At 39.3% G+C, this 13007-nt stretch overlaps 1 protein-coding gene across 1 annotated transcript in view; it reads left to right on the forward strand.

Moving 5' to 3' along the window:
- FTO (FTO alpha-ketoglutarate dependent dioxygenase) overlaps positions 1 to 13007 on the forward strand; it is a 344072-nt gene that overhangs the window by 145610 nt on the left and 185455 nt on the right. The window contains exon 7 of the mRNA XM_006207838.4: positions 6312 to 6431. Within this exon, the coding sequence (XP_006207900.1) occupies positions 6312 to 6431 (120 nt within the window). The remainder of the gene's footprint in view (positions 1 to 6311; positions 6432 to 13007) is intronic.

Genomic DNA, 13007 nt, shown 5'->3' on the forward strand with positions numbered 1-13007 from the left:
GAAAGATTGGTAGAGAGTTTGGAATACAAAAATTTTCTCAGTCATCCTTTCAATAAATAATTACTGAGCATGTGCAGGGCACTCTTCTGGGTGCTTTCGGATACATTGGTAAATAAAATTGATATTCTAGTGCAGGGAGATGACAATAAATAATAAACACACTACATCAGTTAAATGTGTAGCACGTTAGAAATTTGATAAGTGCTAGAGAAAAAACCAAACAGAACAAGGCAATGGAGATTGAGATAAGTGGAGAACATCCCCACTGAGAAGATGTCCTTTGAGCAGAGACTTGAAGGAGGTAAGGGAGGGAGCCACGTGGATATCTGGGCATCAGGGTTGCGGGCAGAGGGCAAAACCACTGCCAGGTCTGTGTGTGGGGAGAAGGTCTGGTGTTCGTGGACTAGTTATGGGACAGTCTGGTGGGAATGGAGGGAGTGAGTCTGTAAGGCACAGGAGATGGAGACAAGGTCTTGGAGATTGTGTCAGGGGACTGGGGAACTGCAGGTTGCAGGTGGTCGTCAGAGGTGTCTGTAAGGGCAAGGACGTTCCTTTTTACTCTCAGGGAAATGGAGAGCCATTGAAGGCTTTTGAGCAGAGGAGAAACAGTGTTACCACAATGTCATGTAATATCTTTAAAAAGATACTTAATTATCTTAGGAGCTACTCCACACTTAGTGAAACGTTGCCATGATCTCCAGAACCAAAGGCAAAGAAATTCTGCCTTCCAGAGAGATAATAACCACTCTGAGGTGAAGCTGAACCCAGGACTGCCTTTCTTCCCTGCTTGTGCCTGATAAGTGTCCTGTGTTCTCTCTCATCTGTCCTTGCTGGAGACATCGCTGAGAGCTAGAGCTTCTGGAAAGATAAGCATTTATGGGCCTGGTGACCTCACTCAAGTAGCCTTGGGAGCAAAGTTATGTCTTACTCTGTATTGCCGTCTGGATAAACCTTGCAGTTTTAGGAGCCAGGCTGGCAGGATGGGCTCACTCTAAATGTACATGGGCCAACCACTCCCCCGCCCGCCCCATCCTCTCTGGGCTTCTATGAATGACTCCGATGTTTTGTTCTCATTGATATGTGAGGGCTATCTGTAAAATCACGCTGTTTATCTAACAGGAAAGTATTGTCATCTGAACCCATCTGCTTCAGTGGCTGGTTCCTTATGACATTGTGTATGTTAGCAGCTGGGGAAGAGATGTGTCAGAAACCTTAGAACCTTGAGGCTTGCCTAGGCTTGAATGGAGAGATCTTGAATTAAATAATGTGCCAGTCTTCTCTGTCCCCTCAATCTTTGATTCTTCAAGGTCATCTCCTTACTTTAAGAGTGAATTCCATATGTCAGGGCACATCATCAGAAACTGTTCTTTCATTGTACAAGTTGGTGCACTCACTCTCTACTGTGTCCTGTTGTTAAACGAGAGCATGAGTGTCCATAATATTTACCCTGGTTCTTATTGTTTGCTTTCCTCTTTCTTAAAGGCCATGTGCCTTTGCTGGACTCATTATAGGATAAAGCCCTTGGTTTTAGATGCTACAGACTGTCAGGCTGTGTGAGTTTTGAAGTGACTGGCTTCCCTTGTCTTAGATAGCTTCTAACCAAGTAATTTGGAGACTTTGGGGATTGGAACTGAGTATCTTAAGAATTTAATTTTTTTTCCAATTTCTTAAAAAGGGTTTTGATTGCTTATAAGCAGGATCTCCCGCTTTGTTATTGAATGGTCTGTTTTCTTTCTTAGAAGGAAATTGTAAAATGTGGAATTCGGTCTCAACACCTAGTAAATTTCCCCTGGGGGAATGCACTATTTGATGTCACCATTTGGTCCTCATCTTGTTCTGATCAGACCTGCGTCTTCCTTCGAGCTACTGTGAAAGGGCCTTCATAGGGTAGCTCTTTGTAGATTGAACCTTAGCATCCGTCTCTGGTCTAATGTCTTTCTTGGTGAAATAACTTATTTCAGTTATTACTGAAATTAGTTACTGTGATTACTGAGTAATTACTGAAATTACTGAGACATTGACTCCATTGGGCATGTTTCCACATCTCATGAGGGAAATGCATACACTGACCTGGGACCAAATCAAGGACCCAAACTAACTTGGCAGAAGAAGAGCATGTGACTTTTGCTTACCTGTCAGAGTGATGGAAACGATTTCCAACTATATGGTGATATTGTAGCTCTGATGGTCTTGGAATCTTACAAACTTTGCTCCCCAATGTCTTAAGTGTGCAGTGACCAAGGTTCAGGTAGGTGGGTGGATTCTGTTTGTTTTTCCCCTTCAGAGTTTTTTAAGACATTTCCAGGAGAAAAGCTTTTCTATTTCTTCTTTTATTGGAAAGAAAGAAATACTTAATAACTGATGGTGGAAAGATTAGTTGGATGTCTGTATGGAAAAAGAAATTAAATCCACTTTGCATGTGATAAAAGAATATAAAAATAAAAAGACTACAGTTCTCATCCCAGTAGTACAAAGGAACTTTATAACAATTGAAAAACATTATTGACAAGATAGATGAGATCAAGGAAAGTAAAACTGAAAATTATATCCAAAATAGGAAGAAGACAAAAGAAAAAGAAATGTAATAAATAAAATTATTTGCATTATACATAAAAAGACTACAGTTCTCATCCCAGTAGTACAAAGGAACTTTATAACAATTGAAAAACATTATTGACAAGATAGATGAGATCAAGGAAAGTAAAACTGAAAATTATATCCAAAATAGGAAGAAGACAAAAGAAGAAGAAATGTAATAAATAAAATTATTTGCATTATACATGAATTAAGTGTATAATTTGAGAAAATCTTTTGTTTTAATTGAAGCATTGTTAGTTTACAATCTGTTAACTTCTGGTGTACAGCATCATGTTTCAGTCATACATACACATGCATATATTTGTTGGCATATTCTTTTTCATAATAGATTACTACAAGATATTGAATATAGTTCCCTGTGCTGATTGACTCCTTTGACTATTCCGTAGAAAAGGCCAGTGCTGGTGAATTAGAGGGGTTATAGTGATGTTGTCCCAGGTCACAGCTATGTAACTAACACTGTTATGAACATGTTTTCGGTTTTCTCTGATGGTCCAGAAGGCACTTCAAGATCCTACAAATTCTCCAGGCTGTCAGTGTGCCTTCTGATACCTGTGGGCATTACTTATCTTTGTATTGTAGTTTTGCCCAAAAGATTGAATAATAGTGAATTTTCATTAAGTGCAAGTCCGAAATCTGGGAGTTTGGTTTAAAAGCATCACGAACACTGAGAGCGCCTCAGGAGAGCTCAGGTACCTGGGAGCGTCCCTGAAGGGACTCCAGGAGAGGGGATGAAGATTCTCCTCCGTGGATGCTGGAGCGTTGTCAATCAATATGGCGAGACTCTGATTTTTTTTTTTTTTTAAACATTGAAGCAACAAGGCTTCTATTCTAAGTCCTAGCCCTTTGGTTTTTGTACAGCATCCACCCTGTAGCTTTCCTTTCTCATCTCCAGAGTTTGGGGCCAGGATGGGGTGGGGTGGGGTGGGGTGCAGGAAACACCTTACTTTTTTGGTAACTCAAACTGAATCAAGCAGCTGGAACTATTTTTTGCTTCCTTAATTAATTTTAAGGAAGGAGCCAACTGCTTCTCTTGGCAATGGGAGAACTGGTGGGGGAGGCATTTGATTAAAATCCTGTGGTATTTTTTTTTTGCCCACAACATCTCAATGAGTAAGTCAGGTTACAGAGCTGAAGAAAATGCCTGCCAGTGGGTTTGATGCCCACAAAGATTGTTTCTCATGGGCAAGACTTCAATGCATGGGAAAAAAAACAAAAAAACAAAAACACCTCTGTTAAGAATAAGTCTTCAAGATTGAACTTTCCTGATTGGCCTCAGTGGAAGGGGGTGAGCATGAATTGACATGGTTGCTAAAAACTTTCCTCACTCAGAAAATTTCATAGGATTGTGAGATCCTTGAGGACAGTAAGTGCTGGGCCTTGGGGCCTCATTCAGTCCGTATTCTTAGCATCTAGCAAGTGCATGGCATATGGTCGGCTGTTCATTATTAACCCACTTAATCCTCACCACAAACCTTTGTGGTTATTATGTAATTATCCGTATTTTACGGATGACAGAGCTCTTCAGTAGTGGAGCCCAGTTCTGAACTGACTTCAGAGCCCGTGTTCTTAACCATTATACTGTCTGCCTCACAAGACAGTTTTGAGCGTCTGAGGAGGAAGATGAAGTCATTATTTAATAAAATGGACAGGGTCTTTCTTTGCTCTCTGGTCCAATAGCAGAGTTCCAGGTATGCCCCTCTCCTTGCTTCTGAGTTTTAATTTGCTGAAATCCAGACTCTAGTGTACCTTTATAGACTGAGTGAACTAATTACCTATGGTAATCGATTTTATTTCCTGGGATGTCATGGTTGACAAGGCTTATATGTTTTGTTCTTGTAATGGAAATAACCAGCCCAAAGACAGAAAAACCTTTTCAACTCTCCCTAACCTAGGGCTTGGTGCTTTGCTGCCAGGGTGTTCTGTAGTATGAACAAATTTCATGTGAAATCTAAAAAGAACTCTTTTTCCCCCTTGTAATAAATAATGTTGTTAAACCTGTATCTTCAGAGAACTTGAATTACACTTGTATTCATTTCCCTTTCAAAGAAGTCAAGTTTACCTCTGTTAACCACTGTCTTTTAATACTACACGTAAAGTTTAGCAACGATTGTCTGAATATTGTCCACATTCCTTTTTTTGTTTGTTTTGTTTAAACAGCTTTAACTGAAATCAGTTCTACATATCAAACAAACGTTTAGTTAATGTAAACTAAAACCTTTTCATATGACTTGGTGTTCTCAAGTTAGTTACTTGAGCCATTTTCACCATTGTTAAATCTTCACAAGTTGCTTTTGTTTGCCTCATGAAAGTTCAATATGGATAAACAAACAAAAAAAATTCTTTGTGGTGAAGATTATAATAGCTCTGTTCCTGTATATGGAACATGATTATCTTAGCAAAGCCAGACAACCCAACATTAAGCTGTGAAAGTTCTACATTTCTTCAGAGGGCAGAGGTAAAAAGGGCTTAGGGGATGAATGAAGTTGTACTTTAATGGTAATATTTGATTCTTAAGTTGAAGATGAGTGATAGAAAATAGATAAGAAATAATTTCTTATTCTTTCAAAGCTTTACTTAGCCTCTCATGTTTATACATTGGGATTACTTCATTTGCAGGAAACAGAAGACTCAACTGAATTGGTTTCAGCAAAAAGGGCTTCAGGAATAGCTTGATCAAGAGTCAGTTGATGTCACCAAGACCTGGTTTTTATCTGCTCATTTTGCAGCTGCTTCCTCCTGGGTTGCCTCCGTTCTTCCCATTCTGCAAAACAGTTGCAGAATCCTCTTCCTGTATCTTCTGACAGTCTCAAGATTTATTCTGATTAAACACATGTCTGTTTCCCCCAAACCCAATTCAGTGACTGGAGAAATGTGGTGGGCTGATTGACTCAGAGAGGATTGCACATTCTACCTCTGGTATTAGAGTTGGCTTTCTACCCAGACCGCATGGGGTGAGACTGGAGAAAGGAGTGGGTTACCAAATGAATAGTGGGGCTTGGTTAGAACAGAAGGAGAAATGCTAAGGAGGCTTATAATAGAAGTTTACCATCGTAGGTTTGTAGGAAGGAAAAGAAGTGATTAGTGTCTTTATGTCCTATTTACCTATTGTTGTTGGCTCTGACTGGATTGAAAGTGACAATATGAATGGCTCTGGAGGTTTAATGTGTTCCTCCATAATTAGCCTTATATTGTTTAATTATATGAGTTGATATTACGCCAGCTCCTCTTGGCTCATGGGTAAATTCTATATTTATTTTTGATCTAAGAAACCTAAAATTGATATCTTCTGATATGTATCTGTGTTTTGCTCTTAATAATAGTCTTTAATACAGATGTTCAATGAAAACACATTTTGTTAGATTCTGTCTTTCCCGTCACACACAATACAGGCTGCTGTATACTTCAGGGTCTCAGGATTTGTTGTTGATTGACTTATACTTTCCTCACGTCTGAGTGATGATGTGACTGAAAATCCGCAGCCTGACCTGGGTTGTCTTACTAAGCTTTAAGGCTGCTCTCCTTCTTGACTTTGCAGAAAGGCTCTGGAGACCCCAAGCTATATTGGGAACTGGTTAAGCTGAGCTTTTCTCACCTTTTCTCACCCTGTGGCTTGTGAAGTTACTGGAGGAGAATGGAGTGACGAAGTTTATTGTCCTTGATTGTCCATCCCAGGGGCATCCTAACCACAGCCTTGTCTTTATGATCCCCAGGTCGAATTTGAGTGGCTGAGACAGTTTTGGTTTCAAGGCAATCGATACAAAAAGTGCACTGATTGGTGGTGGCAACCCATGACTCAGCTGGAGGAGCTGTGGAAAAAGATGGAAGGTGTGGTAAGTACCACAGGTCTGGGACCGAATTTTCTGGGGTGCTGTGCTCTACTAATCCTCGGCTGCCTCATTTGCATAGGTAATGCATATTTAATTATTCTAAATAGTGAGTTAAGTTACTCTTGGTAAGGTAATGGGAGCAGCCAGGGTTTTTTCAGTACGAGCTCAGTGCAGTGCAATGAGCTCGTATGGAGCATTTCCTACATATAAGGCGCTGTGTTACATATACGCTAAGGAAGCGACGATGAGAACAATACAATAATTCCTAACTTCATTTGCATTTTTATATGCATCGTGCACTCTTCTAAGGGTTTTTCCGTATATTAACTTTTCAAACAACAGCCCTATGAAGTGCAGAAACTGTTATGAACTTTAATTTATAGATGTGAAAACCGAGGCCTAGAGAAATTAAATGCCTCCCCCAAGGTCACAGAGTAAGTGGCGGAGCAAGATTGAAGCCCAGGCGGAATGGCTCTGTGGCTCGTGCGCTTAACCACTCCATTCAGTTTAACAAGGAGAGAAGCATGAATATAGCCAGGTGTTACATTAGCTAAAATGAAATCCTGTAATAGAGATTAAAAAAAAAAAAATCAAGAGTCCAGAGGAAGGAGTATTAAAGTCAGACCGCTGGAACTGGGCATGTTGTGAAATAGCAGATGTGGCTTTTTGAGGACCGTGGGTGGGGAAATGTAGGGTCGGATAAGGCATTTTGACAGAAGCACGAGGCTCCAGAAACTGTAAAAACACGGTCAGAAGTGGAGACGTAAAAATTCAGGGGCTATGTAGTAGGAAATGGAGCTAGAAGGCAAGTTGAGGCCACTTGGAGGTCTTGACTTAAGTCTAAATTTAAATAATAGTAATAATAGCAAATGCTTATATGATATTTTTTAAGTACCAGACACTATTTGAAGTGTTGTATACATAATTTATTTAGCTTTTAGGACAACCCCATAAAGTAGGAATTTTTTCCCCTCCATTTTACACACAAGGAGACTGAAACACAAGAGACTTACCTAACTTCCTCAAGGTCATACAGTTAAAGGGGGGAGCTGGGATTTGAACTCAGGAAGACTGGCTCTAGGGTAATGCCCTGCGCCCCCTCACTGTTCTGCCTCCAAATAATCGACTTTGGAATGTAGTGGAAAAGTGATAAAAGCCTGCTAAACTCTTGAGATGTGGTACCACTGCACAGACTTTGAGATGTGCTGGAAAGTGAACTAATTTGCAAAAACGGGGAGCTGTCGCTACTCCCTGTTTTACAATAGTGGAAGCGGCAAGTCACGAGGTCCCAGTTTGAAAGTCTGGGTCAGAACCCAGAAGGCCTTGCTTTCCAGACACTTCCTCAGATTTTTAAACCATGCTTTTTCATGGATGTACGTCGGACAGAGGAATGTTATAATCCTTTTAGTGTACTAATAATATCACAAAAATGGATTTCTCCAAAGACATGAATCAATGCAAAACTGAGCATTGTAAAACTGGGCTGGAAGTGATGAAGTTAGTGCCTAAATTTCCTCAATTCTTTTCCTAAAATTAGCCTATGTAGAGCACGCTCCATTTTTATGGGCTGTGTATATAAAGGCAGCTTCCGTTCAGGGAGTTCCTTTTTCACTGTGTAATTCTGGTTTTGTCCATTTACATCTGAGTTAGAATTTCTCTTCTTGCTAAATCTTGACACTAAGACATCAGCTTGACTTCGGGATGGTGATTTGGCAAATCTTTGCATAAGAGTTGGCAAACGAATAAGAAAGGAACTCACTGGTTTTGTTTTAAAAAAAAGTGTTTTTGAATTGCTTTTGTTCAAGGGTTGTATTTTTTAAGTGAGCTCTTTGGTTTCGTGAGCTTACCAGTGTTGCTCTTATGAATTCACTTTAAAGATTTAGTTATACGTATTTTTTTTAAGTTTGGTGGCAATGGCATGTTAGATGAGAACATCTCTTTATAACTCTCATGTAAAAATACTAAAAAGGAGAGCAGTCTTGGGAATTCTCCAGCACGAGTTCCCTTACAGTCCGTGTGGCGTTACTAAGGGTTCGGAGTGAAATCAATGGCCTCAGTGTCTCTCAGGAAGTTTCAGGATGATCATTATCAGCAGAGCAAAGGTTTGGGCCAAGATAAAAGGAATTGTACTTCTAAATTAAATTTAAGCCTTACCTCAAGCCATCTTTTTTAAATGACTTTTAACAAATTCATAATAATTTACTTTCACCATTGGAAGAGACAGAAGAGAATAATGATTGGAAAAGCCTACGGTTCTGTGGCTCTGACAGTGCAGTCCCATCTGGCATCTGTGTATTGGGGGGTGAACTGGCACTGGCTGCTTAAATTCCTACTTTGTGCCAGACCACCTCGGAATTTTTACATTGTAAGCAGTAGGGGGCAATGTTGAGCCACCAGTGTGAGGTCCCCAGGTGCTAAGCCTTTCAGGAAAATGCATACAAATGTACCATTAACTGTCAAGAATTATCCGTGTTGCTTCAAGTTAGCTGTAATCTCCAAGATTCCATAACACAGGAAATCAGTTGTGGGTTAACAAATTCAACAGCAATTTAACATAAAAAGTGCAGTGTTTGGTGCACATTTGGATTCTATAGAACTAGTCTAATCCAAACGGTATTTCTGAATGTAGTCACTTTGCTTCCAGGGAATATATTCCTCAAAATGATTATCCACAATTATGAAGACAAATGATTCTATGATTCTTCTTTATCTTTATGGGTTTTTTTTTTTGAATTGTAAAATCACGTGTGTGTTGTGAAACTCTAATTAATGTATTTTGTCTGTTCTGCAATAAAGCATCGATCTCTTTGGGCGAGAAAATAAAACAGAAAACCTCAGGCAATATGTACATTACTTTTCACCTTTTGCTTATGATTAAAGCAACCTCTGACAGCTCTTGTACCAGGGAAGAGACTTGTGTTGTAATTTCTCTGTGTCTTTGTGTTCATTTTTTCCCTTTGTGGTTGGAAGGTGGAGTCTTAGAGAGGATACAGAAGAACAGAAAATGAGCTTTGAAATCACATTTCTTCCATTAGTTGTAATAGCTTCACGTGTCATAACCAGTCACATATTTTTAAAAGTTTGGTCAGCTGTCTCTCAAACTCCCCTCACCTCTGCTGCCTGTCTGTCCCCTGTTCCAGCAAGTACCTTTTTTTTTTTAATCACATTATTTATTCTTGCCCTTTCCCTCCCCGAGGATAGTTTTACTCTGGGCATGCTCTTGTGATGTAAATGTTAAACCTTATATTTGAATGACATTCTGATAAAATATCACATTTTCCCTGACTCTTACCTCATGAATTGATGAGCCATTAACCCCCAAGCAACAGAACCCTTTCTTCTAACCCAGGAATTTAGCCTAGCCTTTCCTCTCTTTTGGCAGTTCAGGAAGGTATTATAACGCTCTCCCACTATTCAAATATTTGTATTTTATTTTATTTTACTTTTAACCAGCCCACCACCCCACATCCAAGATTAGTGTATTATAAAGAGACTCTTCAGGATAAAAGAGAGTTACCATTTGAAAGAAACTGTACAAGCTTGGCTTTCTGGGTAAAAAATATGAAAAGCCGAACTCTCTTGTGAGGGGAGGAAGTCTTGCTGTAGCCAGAGATTCAACGGATAGGCCATTTGTCTCTTAGGGCCTGGTATCGCGCCTTGCAAAACTGACATTTATTTTACCTATAAAAATGTTTTAACACGATCAAATTCACAGTGATACGGAGAAGAATGCTAGGTGTGATGTGTTCTAAATTGATGACATTTATTCATTTCCTTTTGACCTTAAAAAAAAAAAAAGGTCAATTTGGAATAATCCAATAGAAATACTCTAGAATGGTTTCCCGAGTAAACATTTTCAGAAGCACGGATGATTTATATACTGGAGAGAAATTTCCTCCTCCTTTTTTCGTTGCTTTTTTTCTTCCAGAAGAGAAGGGTGGATCCTGATCATTTTGAATGTTTTGAATTGCATTTCCTGGCTTGACGGTTCCTCGCGCTGGGATAGCAATGTGTTTAAATGGCAGTTGGCCTTAATAACCTTTATTGACTTAGTGGGTAGCAGCCAAGACTGGATTATTTTAATGTATCCGTTTTGAAACAGTGTGAAACACAACATATAATTATGTTCAGTAAGCTATCGGCTACATTGAATTCTACCCATTTATGTTCAAATTTGGCACCAGAGAGCAGAGAGATGTGGAAAATGAGTAGGTGTTTTCTTTGTTTGTTTGTTTTTTAAAAAATACTCTTACCAGTTTCTTGTTGTTAAAGTTTGAAGAGAGAAAGGCGCTGAAGAATGTAAAGGTTGTCCTTTACAAGTTCCTTATAATAGTTTGATTTCAAGATGAGTCATGCCTTTTTCCGTGTCATCCTGGCCTGTGCAAATCATCTGGGAAAGCTCAGGCCAGGAGCCCGTCCGATGCTGTCTGGCTGAGCCCTTCTTGGTATGGGTTACAGGAAGGTGGGGGATGATTGAGCCAAGGAGCAGCTTGTTTGTTTTTGGAGAGATTAATGAAGCTATCATCACAGCGCTTGAGATTAAATTCTTTGTAACTGAATAGAGGAACAGGGCTGCTTTCTCATATACTGAAATATATACTGCGTGTATGAGTTTTTGCTATCATAATTCAGTTAGCCTAGTTCATTTTAGACTTTCTCCTGGGATTAAAGATTTTTGGGGGTGTGAGGAAGAAAGTGATGTAAATATAAATATTAATTTTTATACGTATTAATGGTGAAGTCACCAACTTTTACATATATATGTGTATGTGTATCTGTATATTTATCTGTCCTCTTTATTGTTACTGTATATACTTTAAGTTATATTTGCTAAGGTAATCTTGTCTTCCATTTTTCAAAGGTAGCATTTCTGATATAGGAGCAGAATATATTATAGTAATTTAGGATTTGATGTGAGATCTCTAGTGGTTTTAAATGAGAAAATTAAATTCCCTTTTCCTCCTTTTGGCTGGTCCAGTGCTGAGTGGCTCAGGATAAACACAGGTAAACAGGTAAGGGAAACAGGGAGGCAGGTAAACTGTCACAAGCACCCCCACAGTTCAAATTATGTGTGTAGACACTGAGCTCTGGGGCCCTCTAATCACTGATGGGTGGATCTGTCAGACCTCCCTCCCCACCCCAACTCCAATCCCACACCGCTGTATTATTATATTAAGAATAAAATTTCTGGGACGAAATTGTACATGTAGTTTAACAGTGAATTTTAAACAGGTTTTGATTCTTTTGATTGCCTTCTGGATTTCTCTCAGGTTTTTTCCAGTGTTTTCCCTCTGTTGCTGCGGACTTAATAATAAATTAAGGAAAAAAAATGTTGTGTATCTTGTCTTTTTGGGAAGAAATTTACAATTCCATGAGAATTCAGGCTTAAGCCTTAGAAACAGAATGTGCATGGAAAGCACAAAGGACTCTGTTTATGATTCTCTTTGAAGTGTTTTTGCAACTGGATAAGGAAAATTTTAGAAACCGTCTGATAGTGTTCAGGGTAAATACTTAAACCCCTTTAGAGAATTTCACACACAGATACTGTGCAGCAGAAAAAAGGGATACTTATGTTTCTTAAAGCTGCTACAGCCTACAGCTTTGTACTTAAAGACAGAGGTGTTGAATAGAATTCTGCTGAGGATACATCCAGTGACAATATCTCCAGGAACATCAGAGCCAACCAGTGGGTAGGACTTTCTGTTTTTAACCCTTCCAGGAGCTGTGTGAGAGTTGCGCTTTCTTGGTACCAAGTACTAGGATGTGCCTGGTACCTTCCAGGAATGTTAAGAGGCTGATTCCAATGCCTGTGCTCTGCACACAAGGAGAACAGGGCTAAAAATGCTGAAGATGGTGAGACAGGGCGATAGGGGCTAGGAAATTCCGGGTGAAAAGCCTTGCCATCTTTCTTAACTCTTGTTAGTGTGCAGAGAGAAAGCTGAAATAAACAGCCGAGGTTTCTATTTTAGCGCTGGTTTCATAGCTAAATTTTGCTAGCCTGTGATAATAGACTCACACACACACACACACACACACACATTTCACACACATTCCACATTTTTTTTAAATGGACAAATTCTATTGTTTTATGTAATTTTAACTACACTGGAATTCAGATTGATGTAAAGGTGTGAAGAGCCCACCAGTTTTCCCTGGGGAGCTATTGCAGCCTTGGCTGCTGGAATTTATTTTGGATTGCTTTGACGAGCAGACCATCTTAGCATTTCAGATGTGAATTCAGAAACCTTCCTGCCAGATTGGGGTGGTAGGAATTTCCATTTTTCCTCGAAAAGATATAGCATAAAACAAAGATATGCTTTATTTATTTCCTCTGGGTTTTTTTGGTGGGGGGGACATTAAATTCAATTCTAGTCTGTCATTTATCTTATTATAAATATCTGAAATATGCTAGAAGAATCGCAGTCTAGAAGACTGAAATCATGTGGGGTTTTTTGTTTTTTGTTTGTTTTAAAGACAGACCTGTAGTTTTGAAAGGGAAACAAAACTTCCAAAGGATGTGTGCCAGTTGTTGGGAACATTATCAAGATCTTAGGATCTTATTCCCCAAGTTGGTTACTG

Source organism: Vicugna pacos, chromosome 9, assembly GCF_048564905.1.
Source record: "Vicugna pacos chromosome 9, VicPac4, whole genome shotgun sequence".
Classification (NCBI taxonomy): Eukaryota; Metazoa; Chordata; class Mammalia; order Artiodactyla; family Camelidae; genus Vicugna; species Vicugna pacos.